We start from the raw sequence: 21558 nt of genomic DNA on the forward strand, positions 1-21558 counted from the left end.
TATCCCGCCACTCCACTCAGAGAATCCATTCCAGATTTCACACTGAGGACAGTGGATGCTGGGACAGGATTTGGGGAGTACAAGAGGGATACCCATGAGGTGCAATAAAGCTCCTAGCTGTACACCTCATGACTGAGTCTCAGTGCTTTCACGGAATGAGTGCCCAGGCACCTGAAACACACTACAGGGCAGCAAGAGTCTGTTCTGGCTAAGGAAGAAACCCCAGTTTGGGATTTACCAAATTAAACATGGGGTTAATGAAGGTTCCTCAGGGAAGTGTTCTAGCCATGGTGTTTTTGTTAAGTGTGGACAATGCATTCAGCTCCATACAAAAACACAAAATCCAGAAGAGCAAGATGTGTAGGGCCCGGGCAGCCAGATTCACCCTGGCGGGGTTCAAGTCAACATGCTAACAATAGCAGTGTGGATGTTGTGGCTCGGGGTGGAGCTGGGGCTCTCAGACCCACACGACTCCCCCTGACCTGCAGCCAGAGTTGCAATGGCCATGTTGCTATTTTTAGCGTGCTAGCTCGAGTCCAGCTAACACAAGTCTGCAGGGGTGGCAGGTTTGTATAATTTTTGGTGGTGCCCAGAATGGGTCCAAGTTCCGCCCTCCCCATGAGGGGGATTTGGGGTGCGGGAGGGAGAGGGGGGAGGGCTCTGGCTGGGGATGAGGGGTTTGGGGTGTGGGAGGGGCTATGGGCTAGGGCAGAGGGTTGGATGCGGGGGGGTGAGGGATCTGGCTGGGGGTGCAGGCTCTGGTGTGGGGTGGGGGATGAGGAGTTTGGGGTGCAGGCAGGTTGCCCCAGGGCTGAGGCCAGAGAGGAGGACTCACCCCAGTCCTCTCCCCACCGGCAGCAGCGAGCTCCAGGGGACACCCCCCCGCACTACTGTCACTGCACGTGCTCTTAGGGCCCCCTCGCCTCCCTTGTGGTGGGTGACGGGAGGGGGCTGCCATCATGTGTGCGCCTCCTCCCTCAGCCTGCCGCCAGTGCCCTTCCCTTTTGTAGCCAGCAGCAGCTGTGAGGGAGCACGGAGAGGAGTGGCAGGGAAGTCGCCCACTGCATAGGGCGCAGGCGGGGATGCTCCGTGGGAGGCGCCTGGGGCACCAGCAGGGCGGCTCTAGACACCAGCAAAGCAAGCACGTACTTGGGGCAGCCCATTTGCAGGGGCGGCAGCCGGGGGATCCAGCCTGGGAGCTGAGAACCAACAGGGGGCCCTGGGAGCTGTAGTTCCTTGGTTAGCTCCCTGCCTATAGAGCCAGCCCTGGAGCAGGGAAAGAACTACATTTCCCAGCATTCCCTTGGCCACTACCAACAGGAAAGAGGGGGAGGGAGTGAGGAAGCTGAGACCTCATACTGCAGCCTGCTTTGAATGGAGAGCTGCACTGTGAGTAGGGATACCATATTTTAACATTCAAAAAATAGGACACCACAGGGAGGGAGGGTAGCCCCACCCTGCCACCATCCACTCCCTCCGACTGCCCCCCACAGAAACCCCAACCCATCCAACCCCCCTGCTCCCTGTCCCCTGATCACCCCCTCCTGGGACCCCTGCCCCAACTGCCCCCCAGGACCCCACTCCTATCTAAGCCCCACTGGTCCTTGTCCCCTGATTGTCCCCTCCTGGGACACCACCCCCTATTTATGTACAGGCGTGACTACCTGCCCTTTCCTGGTTATTATACGCGGCCAGTCCGCATCCACATCCAGTAATTAAATAAACTAATAATTTAAATTGGAATTTCATCCATTAATAAGTATTTATTATATAATTAAAACCATTCTATTGAAGGACAGATATTAAATAACACTAAATAAATTAATGTTCAAAACAATATTAAAAATTTGAAAATTTAGAGCATGGAAACCAAAATAGCTAAAATTTAGTTTTGGCAAGATACACGGAATGGAAACTCCGGGATCTTTACCTGTCACTGAATATAGCCATCATACCAATAGTGGAATATAAAACAAGTCTACATATACTCTCCTTAAAATTTTTACTTCTGTCCATTCCCAATAATTGTAACAAATCATTATTACCTTCACTCCACTTGCCACGCGCCCCAAGCACAAAACCAAAGAAGTGAATATTTTTACCTCCCGTTAAGTTTTTAATTTCTTCCTCTAACTCAAGATAATAAGCCACCTTCTCACTTTGGGCTTGTTCCAAACTTCCGGCATTATCCTCCCATCGCACTGTAACATCAACCACCACTGCTGTATCTCCTTTTATAAATATAATATCCGGCTTTCTTAACTCACCCTTACTATTTCTCAAATGGGGCTCTATCATTGCCTTCCACCCTAATTTACCAACCTTATCTACAACTGCAGACACTACTCTATTATGCCTTTTTATCCTAGCATTCTTAGTCTTATAACATTGTCCTGAGATATGGGGAACAGTCTCCCGCACTTTACCGCACCATCTACAAAGAGGATTCATACCTCCTCTTCCTCTTGCTAATGTCTCCCTAGTAGGATAAATATTTGCCCTAAGCTGCAATGCTGCGATATACGCTGACGATTTAACTTTACTAGAGTTTCTAAAAATCGAATTACTAATTAAATCATTTTTAAAATATTTTATCCCTATTCCCTGACATCTCAGTTCCGACCATCTTAAAAATTCCTCTTCCCTCCATTTCTTGGGATGAGATGTTACTGCACTAAATGACAATATTTTATCCACAAGATTTTCTCCTGCATATAGATAAGATAGGTCCATCCAATCATCTCTCGAGACAATATGTCTCCTCCATTTACGAATTAACATATTTGGGATTTGCACACTAAACTTAGTGAGAGCTAAACCACCATCCCTACCTCTAGAATAAAATATCCCATCTGTGGTACACTGAGGTAAATGTAAAATCTCTTTAACTATTTTTCTAACTAACACATCAAGATCGTCTAAAAGATTAAAAGGGGGTTCTATTAAAAGAAGATTATAAAATAGCTTCGGTAAAATATATGTCTGTAAAATTAATATTTTTGGGGCCGGTTTTAATGGGGCCTTAATTAAATTCTCACTCCAATCTTTCAATTTTTCTTTAAGTACCGGTCCCCCTACACCTATCCAGGGATCTATTCTAGCTCCTAAATATTTTTCAAAATCCCCTGGTTGAACATATTCAATCTCCTCTGACCCTATCTGCCAATTATCCTTAAGATTAACTACATAGGTTTTATGTTTAGTTAAAATATGAAAGCCTTTCGTTTTCTTCACATTAACAGAGAGATTAGTATTTTTACAAAACTCCTCTAAGATACCCAAATTTTTAATCATTCCTTTATATGAGCTACTTAAAATTGCCACATCATCGGCAAAAGCCAATGACGTGACACCATTGCCCTTAACATAAAAACCACTTCCTTCTACTTCTAATCTAGTTAAAAGGGGATCCATAGCAATATTAAACAAAATTGGGGACAACGGGTCACCCTGCTTGACCCCCCTCCTAATTAAAATAGACTCAGTAACTTCATCACCCACCCATACCCTAGTTGTGCAATTATCATAAAGGTCCCTAATAATATCTATAAAATGTTCATCTATACCAAATCTTCTCAACCCGGCTATTATATGTCCGTGTCCCACAGAATCAAAAGCTTTAGCCAGATCTACGAACACTATTGCAATTTCATTCCCATTTCGTTTAGCCCCTTTAATCAAATTATCTAATATAGCAATATTTTCCTCACACCCAGGGGCAGATATAAACCCTTTTTGTCTACTACATATCTTAACTGTTTCCACCAGTCTTTTTGCTAATATTTTGGTATAGATTCTAATCCAAACTGACCCAATTGTCAATGGTCTCCAAGATGTTAACTTCTTCATTTCCTCCTCATCTTGTGTCTTTGGTATTAAAATCGTTCTATTTTTCTTAAATTCATCTGGTACCTGTCTATTTAGAAACCATATATTAAAATTTTTTGTAAGTATTAAGGAGTCTAAATTAAAAATATCCCACAAATTGCTCACTTTTACTTTATCTGGGCCAGGAGCACTATCTTTTCTTATTTCTCTTAAAGCTATTCTAATCTCATCCACAGAGATCGGACTCATTAATATATCATTATCCGCATTCTCTGTGGATGATGGCCACCCTATCATATTACCATGTCCAATTGTTCCCAAAATATTCACATAGTATTCCTCAATTTCTTTCATAGGGATAGCACACTTAGCCTTATCTGGCTCTCCCATTATAATGCGAGTCAATCTTCTTCTATCCTGATCAAATAATTGTTGATAGAATTTATACTTAGCTTTCTTTGTAGCATATCTCCTAATTGCATTAAATTGCTTCCTTCTCCCCTCCTTTCTCATCTTCCCTTTTCCTTTATTCCTCAACTCTATTTGACTTTCATTTCTAGGGTCCTTTCCCTCTACTAATGAATAACATAATTTTTCCAACATTGCCCATCCGAGAGCTTTTGTTAAATCCTCCTTTAATAATCCTTCAATTTCCCCTAAACTATTTATTATTTCTCTTCCCTCCCTACTTTGTTTTCCCCGTTTACATATTTTCTCCACTAAATCCACTTCTGGATGTCCTTTTAGTAGGAAAATCCTCTCTCTTGGGGGCGGAATTTCTAATATATTTACTCTAATGTCCTCTACCTCAGTCACTTCCTCCCTATCTCCTGTTACCACTAACTTCTCTTTGCTAATTCTCGTCTTTTATCTGATATTTGTTTATTCGTTTTGGTCCTCATCTCGCTCTCAATACATTTATTTATATTCCTTTTCCCAATATATTTCCTTTCCAACTGTATAAGCTGCGCAACCTCATCTTTGGTCCATATACGAGATCTAGTCGATCCCTCTTTGATCTTACTTTTAGCAGCCATATCTTCTTTTCTTTGCTCATTCCTCACAGCAGGGTGTCTATGTCTACAGTGTTGGCTCAATCCAGATCTAGTATGAAAACCAAGCCCACAGACCGAGCACGTATGGCTCTTCATTGGGGTATCCTCCTTCTTGGGTATGCACTTGGGGTAGTGGCAAGCTATATTATGATATTGAGAAGATTTTCCACATTTACTACATACAACTCGTATGGCTTTACTTTTATGAACCACATTAATGTGTTTGGCCCATTTACCAAATGTTGGTAATATCTGGGGACATATTGGACAATTAAAACTATCAACGGGATACTCTAAATAAAAAACCCCATCCTTCCACGAACTACTTTCTAATATATTTATATTACTACCAGTACTGTTAAGATCCTTATTACGATCCCTATTAAAATCAGTACTTGGTCTAAAACTATTTAATAAACTAGACCCATTAACTAAATGAGCATTAAGATATCCCGATTCACTAACATATGGATCATCAAATGTACTTAAATACTTAAAATCTGGATTAAAACTTTCCATAGTTAAGTCATTAAAAGTGTCCCTTGTAAAAACCATCGGTAAGATAGATAAAATCTCCTCACCATGATCATCACAAACAGTCTCCTCTACCTCCTCTCCATGCTCCACTGGGAGGACTTGATTCTCACTCTCATGCTCATGAGACTTCATTATAGTCCACACCATTTTATCCATTGGTCCAGCGACCCTAATCACACCCCTAATATATTTAACACTGTCAGCCGGGGCATCAAAGCCAACAGCGGGGGCGTTATTAACCCGGTCCAGCGCCAATCCGGTATAAAAATATAAATTACTTTTTTCCATAGCTAAAAGATTTACCCTTCTCAGGGGGAAACTAACCCTTTCCAGGGGGAAACTAACCCGTACCTGGGGGAAACTTACCCTTTCCAGGGGGAAACTAACCCATACCTGGGGGAAACTTACCCTTTCCAGGGGGAAACTAACCCGTGCCTGGGGGAGACTACCCTTACCAGGGGGAGTCAACCCGTACCTGGGGGAGGCTACCCTTACCAGGGGGGCATCCATGTGGCACCATATGGGGCTGCCCAACCCCGTCCCACACCCCACTGAATGTGGGATATGGGTTCGTCCTCCGCAATCCGCCTGGCTATCCAAGCCAGTTACCGACTCTCACCACGAGGAGGTAGCGGTTGGACTTGCAATCCAGAGGCTTTCCTCGAAGAGGGGTCCCAAACAGCATAATGTCGAGCTCTAACGGGCGTGTGAGAAAAGGCTCAGATCTTGGTAGGGGTTGCCCCTATTGACCGGGCTCACGCCCACCCCCACCTCACCGATAACCCATTCTCTCACTACCCTCAGGCAATGTTTCCGTCCAAGCCCGACAGCTGAGAGGGTCCAGAGACGCATGGAGAGCCATTAAGAGAGCCAAAGCCTCCCTTCTCCTTGTCCCCAACTGCCCCCTCATGAGACGCCCCCAACTTCCCCCCCTAGGACCCCACCCCCTACCTGTCCCCTGACAAACCCCTGGGACTCCCATGCCTATCCAATTGCTGCCTGTCCCCTGACTGCCCCCCCGAACCCCTGACCCATCTAACCCCCCCTTCTCCCTGCCCCTGATAGCCCCCCCGAACCTCCGCCCCATCCAACCCCCCCTGCTCCCTGTCCCTTGACTGCCCCCCGGAACCCTCTACCCCTTCTCCAACCCCCCAGCCCCCTTACCGTGCCACTCAGACCAGCATATCTGGCTTCGCGCAGCGCCAGACACGCTGCTGCATACATGCTGCGTGCTCCCCTGCGGAGCCCCAGCTCCCCCGCCCCAGCACCTGCCTTCCAGATTTGAACACCTCAAAATTCAGGAGTGCTCAAGCTCAGTTTGGGCAGCTGTTACTTCATTTCTCCCAAATCAAATATACTGATCCACTGTAACTTGCTGTAGAAAAAGTAGGATAAAATTGAGCAAGAAATGCTTCCCAGTGGTTATTAGGACTGGAATTGCTATTTTCAACAGCCATTGCCTTTTTGTTTGTTTGTTTAAAAGGAAGACAGTGATATTGCATTGGCAAATTCCCCATAGAAAGAAAGAGTGGAACAAAAGAATAATAAAGGCACCTCAACTTTTCCTCATTGATGGAGGACAGTCTTATAATATGCATCCAGATATCCTCCCATCACACAAGCTGAAAATTGTTCCACTTTACTGCAGTTCTGTAACCATATGGGAACCAATCCTGTCTGTGTTCTGTGCACATCTAAAATTCCTGCTGAATGACCTGCCCTGGGAGCGAGTTACCAGTGACCCAGGGCGGCGGCGGAAGGAGGGTGCAGGTGGGGGGGACGAGGGGGGGAGAACCCAGGGCTGGGGCAGCAGGGGGGTGCGGTAGGGTTACCATACGTCCGGTTTTTCCCGGACATGTCCGGCTTTTCGGCAATCAAACCCCCGTCCGGGGGGAATTGCCAAAAAGCCGAACATGTCCGGGAAAAATGCCGGCCGGGCACTTCCCCTCCCGCGGCTGCTCTGCTCCTCCCCTGACTCTTCGGCTCTGTTTAAGAGCTGAGCTGCCCGAGCGCTATGGGCTTCAGGCAGCCCCCATGCCTCCGGACCCTGCGCCGCCGGCCGGGCACTTCCCCTCCTGGGCTCCGGCGGCGCAGGGTCCGGAGGCATGGGGGCTGCCCGAAGCCCGTAGCGCTCGGGCAGCTCGGCTCTTAAACAGAGCCGAAGAGTCAGGGGAGGAGCAGAGCCTCCGGCCGCGGCGGCTCTGCTCCTCCCCTGACTCTTCGGCTCTGTTTAAGAGCCGAGCGCTACGGGCTTCGGGCAGCCCCCATGCCTCCGGAGCCCGGGAGGGGAAGTGCCCGGCCGGGGGCGCAGGGTCCAGAGGCATGGGGGCTGCCCGAAGCCCGAGCGCTACCGGCTTCACGGTTTGCCGGGCAGCCTCCAGACCCTGGGCTCCGCTGCGCTGGGGAAGCGCCGGCCGGGGGCGCAGGGTCTGGGGGCTGCCCGGCAAACCGTGAAGCCGGTAGCGCTCGGGCAGCCCTTTTCGCGTGGCTGGGAGTGGGAGGGAGGAGGGGGCAGAGTTAGGGCGGGGTTGGGGCGGGGCTGGGGTGGGAAATGGGCGGGGCCAGGGCCCCGTGGAGGGTCCTCTTTTTTTATTTGTTAGATATGGTAACCCTAGGGTGCGGCAAGGAGCCCAGGGCTGGGACGGGGGGCAGCCAAAATTTTTTTTGCTTGGGGCGGCAAAAAACCTAGAGCTGGCCCTGGGCAGCAGGCGGGGCCGGGGAAGGGACCTGGCCCCAAACATTGGGGGAGCCTGGTGCCTGTGCCCTGAATATTGCTGGAGCACGGCACCAGGGGCCCATATAACTCGCCGCCCCTACAAGTCTGGACACGAGCTGGGAGCCTTGCGGTGTAGACTTACCCTTACAGTCTAACCTCACCCTAATGCAGACTGCGGCAGGGTTTAGCTTGCAAGAGCTATCATAAAGCCCATCTGACTGCTTCTTCCACGCCCAAAATAAAGGCAGCTGTGCCCCGTGTTGAACTTTGTACAAACAGCCTGGCCTTGGCGAGTCAGGTGACTCTGAAAACCTAGAGTGAGTATTGTTGGGTATGGGAGAATCTAGAGCTGCTAATAATACCAGCAATAAGTAATACAGCAACCTGGGCCTAAGGGCCAGATATTCAAAAAAGCTTAACATACCGGGCACTGCTGAGCATGTTTGAAAATCTGGGCCTTACTCAGCTGCCTAAATGGGACCAAGCTCCATCCCCACACATTCAACAAAAGTTGGTAACCTAGTAGGGACAGGTCTTTAACAGTGAGACAACGTTGTCCTGGCAACTTTGACGATCCTTTAAATCAGTTACTCAGCCCAGGAAGTTACCTACTGACCACCATTGAAGGCTTTACTGTAATAATTAAGACCAAACTTCCCCCCCCGTAAAATGCAGATTCAGGGCTGAATCTGAACTGAACTGCAGGGTGTAAAATCCGTGAATAACCCAGAACATTTTAAACTGAAACATTTTAGGAATTTATGTCAAATTGCATCAGTCAGAAAAAACCATACAAACAAAAAGAAACTCAGAAAAAAAATGGAAACGGTTCATTTTGACATTTTCCACATGAAAATTTCAATTTTTCAAATCAAAATGACTTTTGGCTAAGAAACATCTTAGGCCCATCCAAAACCATTTTTTTCCTTCTGATTATTTGGTTCCATCAGTGAACTGAAGAATCAGGCAGTCATTCTCACTGCTCTAGTAATAATGCTGCTTTGCTGTTTTATAGCACTTTTCACCTGAGGCTCTCCAAACATTTAACAAATACTGGACTAAATCCTAAATGCTGGACTAGCATAACTAGAGACTTGTCTACATGATGGGGTAATGTGCTGTATGGGGGTGCACATTTTGAAGTGCACTAATGTTGCACATTGTACAGTGTTGCACGTTAATTGGTCAGTGTAGATCCTGCTGGTGCACGCTAAAGGTGCCTTGAGTGTGCTTTTCAGAAGTCACTATGTTAAAGCACACCAGCAGGGTCTACCTGGCTATAACGGTGTCAGGACTCACCACTGCGGCGCCTCCAGCTGGTTGCTCCAGGAATGAGCTCAGTCCAGCTCCAGAGCGCCCTCTGCGGATGGTGTCTTGCCCGTTGTCTGCTCTACTCCGCTGTTTCGGACTCGCATTGCTCCCCTGCTTGGCAGTGTCCTCTTCAGGAGGCTGCCCTCCGGCAGTGCCCACTACTTTTTTCTCACCCCCCCTTCTGGGGGTCACGGCAGTCTTTTGGCTTGCAGCCGCCACAGGAGCCAACCACAACCCAAAGTCTAGCCCCTCACTTCCAGGGCAAGTTGCAGTCTGTATTGGCCATGCGCCTCCACGGCCAGGTGCAGTGCAAGGGGGGGACCCAAGCCCGCCTGCTACTCTGGGTCCCGACCCAAGGACCCTCTAGTAGCAGCCTCTCTCTGCCCTCCTTCTCTCCCCTTGTCTGCCTATCGTCCCTGGGCCACTTCCCCTTGGCCCTTGCACCTTCTTGGCCCTTTCTGGCAGGGGCCTGCAGCCTAGCAGGTAACAGGCCAGAGCTCACCCTCCATTCTCCTGAGCCTGTCCAGCACTGCTCTCTCTCAGGTACCATCCCTGGGAGCCAGTCCTCCTCCCTGGCTTGGCAGGGAGAGACTCCCCTCTGCTCTATTGGGCAGCGCCTTATATCTGGGCTGCCCCAGCAGCTGCCTCCTGTCTGGCTCCTAACAAGCCTTGCCCTAATTAGCTGCAGGTTTCCACGGCCTCCCTGGCTGCTTCTGCCCCATCCCCTGCTGGCGTGGGCCACCTGCACCCCTACACTGGCCCAGTGTGCAGCATGTCAGTGCGCTTCAGAAATCAGACTCCAGGGAGCGTATTACCCCCGGGTGGACAGGCCTTCAGAGAAGTGTTCCATTAGTTAGCTACTCCTCACAACCACCTTGTATGGCAGGGTAAATCTAAAATCCCCATTTTACAGATGCGGAATGTGAGGTACAAAGAGGTTAAGTAACTTGTCCCAGTGAAAAGCAGGGCTGGGAAGAGAAGCCAGGAGTCCAGGCTCTCAGTGCGTTAGCATGTGGCATGGGAAGCTCAAGCCGGCATTCAGTTCACATAACAGCGCTCTGTGCAGGTCTTTGTTTTGCTTTGCAATGAGAGTGGACATCTCAGCGGCTCACACCCAAGTAGGGTGACCAGACAGCAAATGTGAAAAATCAGGACGGGAGTGGGAGGGCTAATAGGAGCCTATATAAGAAAAAGACCCCAAAATCGGGACTGTCCCTATAAAATAGGGACGTCTGGTCACCCTACATTCAAGTGATGCTATAGAACCTGGAAGAGCAATTGAAGGCCTTGTCCATACCAGGCCACTGGTATAGCTGTACTGGTGTCAGACTGCACTCATGCAAATCGTGTCAACACACGGGGTTTGCACTGCTGGCTAAAAACCTATGCATTCATTTAGATCCATCCCAGCACGGCAATGCCTGTTAGGAGATGATAGATTAGTAGATTGTACAGAGCGAGGAGATACTGCTGCTGTTACCACTGGGTATCTCTGCTGTTGCTGCTGCATTAGCTACCTTTGCCTCTGAAATAAGGCACACAATGACTATCTAGAGAAATGGGAAGGGTTGTAAAGAGGTCATTAGTCAAGGAGGCCAGAGCTCATGGTCCAGTAATGGGCTTACTCTGCAACAAGGAAAATTCAAGTTTAATATTAAAGAGGAGTAATAGAATATCAGGGTTGGAAGGGACCTCAGGAGGTCATCTAGTCCAACCCCCTGCTCAAAGCAGGACCAATCCCCAACTAAATCATCCCAGCCAGGGCTTTGTCAAGCCTGACCTTAAAAACCTCTAAGGAAGGAGATTCCACCACTTCCCTAGGTAACCCATTCCAGTGCTTCACCACCCTCCTAGAGAAAAAGTTTTTCCTAATATCCAACCTAAACCTCCCCCACTGCAACTTGAGACCATTGCTCCTTGTTCTGTCATCTGGTATCACTGAGCTTCCTAACTATTAGAGAATGGACCAATCTTCTGAGGGAGGTATGAGGAATCACCGTTACTGGAGATATGACAGCTACAGTACCACAGATGGGCTTGGGATATAATGATGAAAATGATGAGCCTGATTCTTTAGTGCCTGCTGCCTTGTGCAGTCCTTTGTGCCTGTGCAAAGTGAGTATAGCGTTTATTAAAATTTGCAGTACAGTGGGGTCTAGAGACCGCAACTGAGGTCAGGACCCCAGAGCAGTAGGTGCTGTTTATACACGTAGTGTGAGACAGTCCCTAAGTTATACTCCAAATGGACAAGACCGACAAAGGGTGGGCGAAAGCAAGTATCGTTATCCCCATTGTATAGATGGGGAGCTGAGGAACAGCGAGGTTAAAGTGACTTGCCCCATGTCGTATAGGGAAACTGTGGCAGAGCCAGGAATCTCCTGAGTCCCAGTCCAGTGCCTTAACCATAAGACCATCCCCTTCACTTCCATTGTACCACCCCTGAGACCGGAGCATTCTGATGTAGTAGCACTCTGCACGCAGGATGACCCAAGAGTTAGCCTGGGTGTTGTCCCAACCCCTTCAATCTGCACAGAACCTCTCACCCGGGCTTGAGGGTGCTTTCACGTCAGGCTAGCAGGCATAGCTGAGATTATAGGCTGCAGCTTGGGTGTTAGTTCAACCCAGGCTGGCAACCTGCCTACTTTGCAGTGAGAACTCAGGTTCATCCAGCCCAGGTGCTTAGTCTGCCAAGCCTATCCCTGCTCCATTTCAGCGACACTTGTACAGCATTGGAACAGAGACATGCCATCCAAGAAACCCTTTCCCTGTGCTGCAGTTGGCCAGAAGCGGATATACCTGCCTTCTGGTGTGGGGTGATGTCAGTAAGACCCACACGAGCATTACCATAGGAAGAACAGACAAGACAATACTATACAAATGAGGTCATAGAGTGACCCACTTCAATGCACCAATAAAAACCACAGGATGTCTTGCATGAAATCCGGCCCGGCACATGGGCCAGCACAGAACCATTGTGGATGCAGCCACATGGGTCTGGCTCGGGTAGATGTTTGTAGCGGGGACACTCCACTCACGCTAAACTACCCCAGGCTAACTCTGCAGTGAATACTTGTGCATAGACAGCACCTTTCGTTCCGCTTATTTGACATGTTATGGTAGCCTCCTGGATGACGCTTTTCATCAGAACGGAGCAGTCAGCCAAGAGCTCGCACTTGTCTGATTGCTGTGCGCGGGAGTGTGGCTTGTAGTACAACAGAGATGGAATGGTTTCAAGTTTGCCCAGTCCTGGTTTAACACGTTAGAAGCGGGTTGTGGTTTTGCAAAACAAACATTTGCAGAACGGCCTCTGCATTAGTGGTGCTGTGCTCTCCAGACAGCAACATTCAATTTAATGAAGTCAGATTTTCACTCCATCCAGCCCTCTTGCTGTGCATCATCCTCTAAAAATCCTAACCCGCTGTGTAGTTAACATCCCCTGTGTGGCATGAAGGGATGTGATCAGGGAATAGGAATGCCCCTGTAAATTAGCAGGTGTTTTGTTAGCATGTTCTGAGCCTTTCTCATGGGGCTTGAACAACAGGGATGTGTTAGCAACAGAGTTTTGAATAGTTCTAACTGCTGAGGTTCTGATCAGGAAACCCCCGTTTTGATCATGCTTGTTGAGGCTGTGGTCTCAGGGTGTGTCTACACTGCATCTCAGAGCCTGAGGCCTTGGCTACACTTGCCGATGTACAGCGCTGTGAGTTAAACCTGACTTCGTGCAGCTGAGTAGGGAAAGCGCTGCACTCTGTCCACACTGACAGCTGCCCAGCGCACTGTCGTGGCCACATTTGCGGCAATTGCAGTGCCATTGGGAGCGGTGCATTATGGGCAGCTATCCCACAGAGCACCTTTTCCCATTCTGGCGCCGTGGGTTGTGGGAAGGGGGCGTGGGTGCGGGGGATTCTGGGTCCTGTCCCAATGCCCCGTGATGCATCGCTTCGCATCCCAGAAATCCCTTTGTTTCCGTCCACCTTTGGCGCCATCTTTCAACGGTTTCAGAGTGCAGCGTGATCTGTCTGCGGGAAATGGAGTCCGAACTGCTGAGGCGTATGCTGACGAGTCTCGCCAGCACGTCACGTTTGGCTGTCGAACTATTCCTTAAGATCCAAAGTGACAGTGAGAGTGAGGGTGAGGAGTCCGACGATGCTATCGAGCCGCGTAACGCGTACGATACGAAATTGCTTGTGGCATTCACGGACATGCTCAGCACCGTGGAACGCCGCTTTTGGGCTCGGGAAACAAGCACTGAGTGGTGGGATCACATCGTCATGGAAGTCTGGGATGACGAGCAGTGGCTGCAGAACTTTCGGATGAGAAAAGCCACTTTCATGGGACTGTGTGAGGAGCTCGCCCCCACCCTGCGGCGCAAGGACACGAGATTGAGAGCTGCCCTGCCAGTGGAGAAGCGGGTGGCTATTGCAATCTGGAAGCTGGCAACTCCAGACAGCTACCGGTCGGTCGCAAACCAGTTTGGAGTGGGAAAGTCGACCGTTGGAATCGTGTTGATGCAAGTTTGCAAGGCCATTAATCGCATCCTACTCAGAAGAACCGTGACTCTGGGTAACGTGCAGGAAATAGTGGATGGCTTTGCACAAATGCGGTTCCCTAACTGTGGAGGGGCGATAGATGGGACGCACATTCCTATTCTGGCACCACCCCACCTAGGATCTGAGTACGTTAATCGGAAGGGGTATTTCTCTATGGTTCTCCAGGCGCTTGTGGATCACCGTGGGCGTTTCATTGACATTAACACAGGCTGGCCCGGAAAGGTGCATGACGCTCGCATCTTTCGGAACACTTGGCTGTTCAGGAAGATGCAGGCCGGGACTTTTTTCCCAGAGCAGAAGATCATGGTAGGGGAAGTTGAAATGCCCATTGTGATCCTTGGAGATCCCGCTTACCCGTTAATGCCGTGGCTCATGAAATCCTACACAGGGAGACTTGACAGCAGCAAGGAACGGTTCAACTACAGGCTGAGCCGGTGCCGAATGACTGTGGCGTGTGCCTTTGGCCGTTTAAAGGGCCGCTGGCGATCTCTGTATGGGAAGCTGGACTTGGCTGAAAACAGCATTCCCGCGGTTATATCTGCGTGCTGTGCCCTCCATAATATTTGTGAAGGGAAGGGTGAAAGCTTCACTCAGGCATGGACCTCCGAGGTTCAACACCTGGAGGCTGAATTTGCACAGCCAGAGAGCAGGGCTATTACAGGGGGCCAGCGCGGGGCTGCAAGGATTAGGGATGCCTTGAGGGAGCAATTTGAGGCTGAAAACCAGCAGTGATATCTGGTGCCCTGCACAGGAGTGAAGTGCAGTAGTTCCAATCTTTAGGAATCAGTGTCTGCTTAGCAGACAAGCAGACTTGCAGTGCCTGTTTATTTCCTGGGCTAAGGAGTCTTTTACTTTATGCAATAATAAAGAATGTTTTCAAAGCCAAAGAATCCATTTATTGAAAAGAAAAAAAAATTATTTATTGAAAAGAAACAAGGGGGTGGAGTGGGGAACAGTACAATCACAGATTTGCATATGTCCTGTCTGGTGTGCTGTGCAGTGAGTGCTGCACTTCAGGATAGCTATACTGCATGGTGATGGGGGTTGAGAGCAGAGGGTAAGGGTCGTGGTTTTCAGGGCTGGGTGGTGAAGATACTGGTGTTGGAGGCAGCGGGTGGCGTGAAGAACACGGAAGTTGGGGAAAGTGGGTTGGAGGTGACAGTGGGGCACAACGGAAAGAGTTTTGGGACAAGGGCTGTAGGGGGGGGGTGGCGTTTGTGGTACTGCTCCTCTTTCTGCATGGCTACCAGCTCCTGGATTGCATCTGCTTGGTGCTCCAGGATGCTTATGAGCCTATCAGTGCTTTGCTGCCGGTGCGCGGTGCTTTGCCGCCGGTGCGCTGCGTTTTCCTGGCGGATCCTGCTTTCTCTCTCCCTCCAGTCCTGTGCTTTCTCATTCTCTTTAATAGATTGCCGCATCACTTCTTGCAGCATGTCTTCTTTGCTTTTTCGCGGTCTCTTCCTGAGTCTTTGCAGTCTCTGAGCAGGCGATAAGAGGGACGGCTGAGGTCTCAAGGTTGATGCAGCTGTATAGGCAAAATGCAACATTTAACAGAGGCAGCATTGTTCATACCAGACAGAGTAATGATCCCCCCCACACTTAAGGAGTAGAAAACACACAGGGTCTACACAATAGCATAATTTTCCCGTCCGAAACAGAGCACACATATCCCACGGGAGCCTCACAATGGTGAGTAAGGGGGACTGATTGTTTCAGGGCTGCACTGTCCTCTGGGTTTCTGTGCCTTGGGGAGAGCCAACAGCTTCAGGGGGCACCTACACTGAACACTGTCCCAACATTTTCCACAGGAGTTCGTCCTGGATGATATCTCGCTGCTGAGGGTGACCTGGGAAGCAAGGGAGGGTATTCTACTGCAATGCGGCTTCCGCCCTGGCCCATATGCAGCTTGCCTGTGTGCAGCAATGGTCCCCCCTCCCCTCGCGGCACAGTGGCGCGGACATGTTAGCCTGGCTGGGACAAGGACCACGGCGGCTCTCCCGATAAACCTGCGCAAACGCATTGCACACGTTCTGGATGAGACATTCGAGGAGATTACCGAGGCCGATTACCGCGATGTGATAAACCACATCAATGCACTATTCCGCATCTAGGCATGCATGCTTAACCCTCCTCTCCCAAAGAGCCCGCACCGAAAAAATCCCTTCCCGAAAAAAAACCCTGCTTACCGGGATCCTGCTCTTCTGTTTGTCCTCCACCAAGTACCGGCCGCTGCGACTGGCTACCTTCCTCCTGGCTCGAGAAGAGCTCCTGGCTGCATGGCTGCAGGGATTCCGGGGTGTCTCCATCAGGCCCACCACCATCACTCCCGTTTTCCTCCTCCTCCTCCTCCTCCTCTTCCTCCTCCCCCCCCCCACACCGGCTCTGAAGTGTCCATGGTGGTGCTCGGAGTGGAGGTGGGGTTAACCCCAAGTATCGCATCCAGCTCTTTGTAGAATCGGCAGGTCGCGGGGGGAGCACCCGAGCGGCCGTTTGCATCGCGGGCTTTGCGGTAGGCACTCCGCAGCTCCTTCACTTTAATCCTGCACTGCAGGGGGTCCAGGTCATGGCCCCTTTCCATCATGTCCTTTGATACCTTCCCGAAGGTATCGTAATTCCTACGGCTGGAGCGCAGCTGGGACTGTACAGCTTCCTCCCCCCAAACACTGATGAGGTCCAGCAGCTCGCCATTGCTCCATGCTGGGGCTCGCTTGGCGCGTGGAGGCATGGTCACCTGGAAAGATTCGCTGATAGCACTCCACGCCACACCGGGCTGAGCAAACAGGAAGGGGATTTTTAAAATTCCCGGGGAATGTAAAGGGTCGGTCACATGGTTGGTTACCTGAGGCCAGGGCAGTAGAGTTTGAACTGATGACCAGAGTGGCTAGAACAGGCATTGTGGGATACTGCCGAATAATTCTGGAGGCCATTCACAGCGCATTGGGCGGCCACACTGGCGCCGCAGCGCTGCAGCAGCAGCGCTGCACTCGCTATTCCTCTCGGAGAGGTGGAGTACATGCAGCGCTGCAACCACGGAGATACAGCGCTGCAAATGCCTTGCCAGTGTGGACGGGGAGTGAGTTACAGCGCTGGGGGCGGCTTTACAGTGCTGCAACTCGCAAGTGTAGCCAAGGCCTGAGTCAATTGGCTTGGGCTGCAGGGCTAAAAGCGCAGGTGTAGACATTTGGACTCAGGCTGGAGCCAGGCTTCTGAGACTCGGCATTGCGGGTTTATCTTTGCACAGTAGATATACCGTAAAGGAGTCTGGAATTCAAATCCCATTGAAAGACTAACTCAGGTCCCTTCTGAAAAGCCTACCCTAAATCCAGATCCATATATTGGGGAACGTCCCATATCAACATATGCCCAGGAACAAGAACCCTGATTCTCTACTGCGTCACACCTGGAGGAGTTCTTTGCACTCATGCAAAGTGAGTGTGAAACATAATTGGACCGGTAGCATTGTGCAGCCACTCCACACAGGTGCATGTGACTAGATGAGTCGAAAGAGGCAGGCTTCTGTCTTGCAACGACAGAGTGGGCTCTTCTTCTGGAGGTGTTTTAATGGCAAAGTGGGGGAGCTGGGCTGTATTTAACCCTCACTGGCAGTCCCCTAAACTGCAACGCTCCCTAAAGGTGCTAGACTTAGGGATGCGTGGGGTGCTGCAGCACCCCCTGGCTTGAAGTGGTTTCCTCATATACAGGGTTTACAGTTTGGTTAGATGGCTCTCAGCACCCCCACTGTATAAATTGTTCCAGCGCCCCTGACACTCCCTGACCACAGAAGTAACCACGAAGCACTTTCAGAAGTCTGCACACAACTCATTTCTTTGGCTCAGACTTCCCTCAATAATTTCTCCACCAAAAGGTGCACCATCACAAGCCCACAGCACACACTTGCATGTGCACAACGCACACGCCCAACACACACACATGTATGCACATATAGACATAGGATGTGCCTGCTCACCACGTGCACAGATGGAAGCAAGCAGATAAACAGAAAACAAATCAAGCTGGAAAGGAAGAGAGAGAGTCATTATTATTTTTACTTGTAAACGGGAACTGCTCAGATGGTAGTGGGGACCATATAAGTAGATAGGTGGACAGAGCAACTGAGTAGCTCTGAAAAGGTGTGAAAGTCTTTAATCTTGCAGACATTAACCTCTTGGAACAGCCTGCTGTGGCCTTGGCCAATGTACCAGACTGGGCTTCAGTAGACCTAGGTTCTATCCCTGGTTTTGCTCCTTGGTGACCTGGGGTAAGTCACTTCACCCCAGTGTGCCTCAGTTTCCCCATTTGTAAAATAGGGATAACAATACTGACCTCCTTTCTAAAAGGCACTAGACGAGACGTAGATTTTATGATTACTGTTGCGTAAAGGGCAAGAACATTCATGCCAACAGGAAATGACTTTTGAAATGTGACTGATGATTCAGAGGGCCTGAGTCCTAGGTCACTCACAGCAGCTTTACTTTGTTGACGTCAGTGCACTTATTCCCCATTTATGCTGATGAGGAGAATCACACCCAGAGAGTCAAATGGCTACCACAAGCAGGGAACAGTAAAACAGAGTTGCACTGTATATTTACGGTATCGTCCATGCACATAACGACAATACAATCTGACCTGCGATGCTGAGAGTGTGATGCACAGCTATTTTGGTGCCCGAATGACTGTCCCACAGATGAAAATAAAAGGAACAGTGATACCTTTCCTCTTTAGGAAACAATCTCCCCGGATCGGTATTCAACATTGCTCTACCTCCTAGAGGGACCCATCAGGATCAGGGTCTCTTTGTGCCAGAAACCTCTTTACCATGCAATAAAAGACAGCCCAGACCCCGAAGAGTTTGCAATCTCACTGGCCTTTCAGATGTTACGTGTTGTGTGAGCTGTTCAAAAGGCAGATGGCACCTTTAGAAGTGTCACCCAGAATAAATAGTTTAAAATAGTGGCTCTAAACCTTTCCGGACTACTGTACCCCTTTCAGGAGTCTGATTTGTCTTGCGTACCCCCAAGTTTCACCTCACTTAAAAACTACTTGCTTATAAAATCAGACCTAAAAGTACAAAAAAGTGTCACAGCCACACTATTACTGAAAAAAAAATGGCTGACTTTCTCATTTTTATCATATAATTATAAAATAAATCAATTGGAATATAAATATTATACTTACATTTGAGTGTATGGTATAGAGAGCGATATAAACAAGTCGTTGTCTGTATGAAATTTTAGTTTGTACTGACTTCACTTGTGCTTTTATGTAGCCTGTTGTAAAACTAGGCAAATATCAAGATGAGTTCATGTATCCTAGGGAAGACCGCTGTGTATCTCCAGGGGTACGTGTACCTCTGGTTGAGAGCCACTGCTTTAAAACACATTTTGAAAGTTCCCCCATCACTGCTGTGTCTTTTTTTTGGACGGGTCTAAATGAAACAGTCCCATATAGAAGCTAATTATTCTCTTCTCTCATTTGTGAGACAGTAACTCCCACGCAGGAAAAAGGAAGCATATTTTGACAGATACTGCAGCCACTTCCTTTAAAAGCCTCTAGCCCGTTGGCTTTACGCAGGCAGAGGGGACAGATAGCTGCTTCTGATTGCCTCAGAGCAGTCGATTTTAGGTTTTACTTAACTCCGTCTGAAGAGACCCACTTTCCATGCTACGGTGGGCTTTCCCCTAATGGGACAGCCTTGAGAATCTCTACCTGGGAGCTCCTTTGAATCCCATGTCCCTCTGTCAGTATGTATCTGTCTTCCTCTCTCCAGCTCGTTCCAGGAGCGTGATGACCGGTGATCCCATGGCGGCCTGCAACTGGGCAGCCTCCCCCAACCTGCTGGAGCGGCCCCTGAAGATCGGCTGGCTGAAGAAGCAGCGCTCCATTGTCAAGAACTGGCAGCAGCGGTACTTTGTACTGAGGGGCCAGCAGCTGTGTTACTACAAGGACGAGGAAGATGCCAAGCCCCAGGTACAGTGAGCCAGCACTTTGTATCCTAGGTCTAGGAAGGGTCCTGAAGGGAGGCATAGGGGAGATGTTTTTTGGCAGGGAGGATGTAGCACAGAGGTAAGCCCCTGGATATCCTGCCCCCTGCCGTACTGATATTACTATTTATTATTACTTGTCTTTCCATAGCACTGAGGAGTCCCACTCATGGACCAAGACTCCATTGTAGTAGGCACTGTACGAACACAGAAGGGGTCCCTGCCCCAAGCCACTTACAAGCTACATATAAGAGTTTGGATACGTATAAGTGGTGGATACAGACAGACCAATGGTAACAATGAGACAGTTTTGGTCAGTGTAACAGGCAGTGGTCTCAGCACACCGGCGTGCTAACCGCTATCGAGTGTTTTCTAGGCCTTGTGGCAAAGGAGAGCTTTAAGGAGGGTTCGGAAAGGGCGGACGAGTTCATTTTGCAGCTGTTTAAGGGAAGCTTATCCCAGGTGTGAGGGGCAGGATGCGAGAAAGCACAAAGCTGCTTGTTTGAAAATGTAAGAAGTAGATGATAGAGGCTGGCACGGTGGGCTGATCCGAGGTGGGAGTCGACATTTTGATAGTGACTGAGAGATGATAGGAAGGGGTGTGGTGGTAGTGGTGATGGTGGGCCATGAAGGGCCTGGAAGTGAAGACAAGCAGCTTGTGTTTGAGGTGATAAAGAAGAGGGAGGCAGCGATGGCTGATGTTGTCCACGCAACAGACTAGGAGAATGATCTTTGCAGCAGCATTCTGAATGGATAGGAGAGAGTAGGGTGGCCAGATGTCCCGATTTTATAGGGACAGTCCCGATTTTGGGGTCTTTTTCTTATATAGGCTCCTATTCCCCCCCCCCCCCCATCCCAATTTTTCACACTTGCTGTCTGGTCACCCTCGGAGAGAGGCAAGATTGCATTTGTCAAGGCCAGTGAGAAGGACGGTGCAGTGACGGAGACGTGGCATGATGAGAGCTTGAACAAGAGTCTTAGTGGGGTGGATGGATAGGAAAGGCCATGTCTTAGAGACATGATGTGGGAAGAATTGGCAAGATTTAGACATAGCCTGCCGGGGAGGTTCTAGAGAGAGGTTGGAGTCGAAGCTGATGCCCAGGTTATGGTCCTGAGTACCGTAGGATGGTGGTGTTGTTCACAGTGATTGAGAAAGGAGATGGGGAAGATTAAGAACAGTTTTAGCCATGTTGCACTTGAGCTGACAGCTAGAGATCTGGGAAGAGAAAGCCTCTCTAATGTTGGGTTCCAGGTCCTGCCTTTGGATTGTTCTGCTCCAGAGTTTAAGTTCAGGCCAAGCCTTGATGTAGAACTCTGTTCTCTCTGGCTATGAAATGGGGAGTGGGGGCAGGACCTAAGTAGATATGCAGTGAGGCAGAATGAATTATGCAGCTTTGTAGGGAATGTATGGGGCCCATTTACAGAGCTTCCAGAGCTACTGGCACCCTGGGGTGGCCACCACCACAGCTGTGTGCCTGGTCACCCAAGCGGGCTGGAGGGAATAAGGTGAAGAATGAAAGGGCAAGAAATAGAGCTTCCAAAAAAACTCAGTGCAAAATGTAGTCTGAATTTTGCAGAGC

The 21558-nt window shown here is 49.4% G+C and overlaps 1 protein-coding gene across 3 annotated transcripts in view; it reads left to right on the plus strand.

Moving 5' to 3' along the window:
• The window catches only part of ARHGAP25 (Rho GTPase activating protein 25), a 62809-nt gene that overhangs the window by 11923 nt on the left and 29328 nt on the right, over positions 1 to 21558 (plus strand). For 2 of the 3 annotated variants that reach the window (XM_065398213.1, XM_065398214.1), the window contains exon 1: positions 19725 to 19964. In XM_065398213.1, coding sequence (XP_065254285.1) covers positions 19725 to 19964 — 240 coding nt within the window. Of the gene's footprint in view, positions 1 to 19724; positions 19965 to 21558 lie in introns of those variants that run through there. The other variant, XM_065398215.1, reaches the window with a different exon arrangement.

This window comes from Emys orbicularis, chromosome 2 (genome assembly GCF_028017835.1).
Source record: "Emys orbicularis isolate rEmyOrb1 chromosome 2, rEmyOrb1.hap1, whole genome shotgun sequence".
Taxonomy (NCBI): domain Eukaryota; kingdom Metazoa; phylum Chordata; order Testudines; family Emydidae; genus Emys; species Emys orbicularis.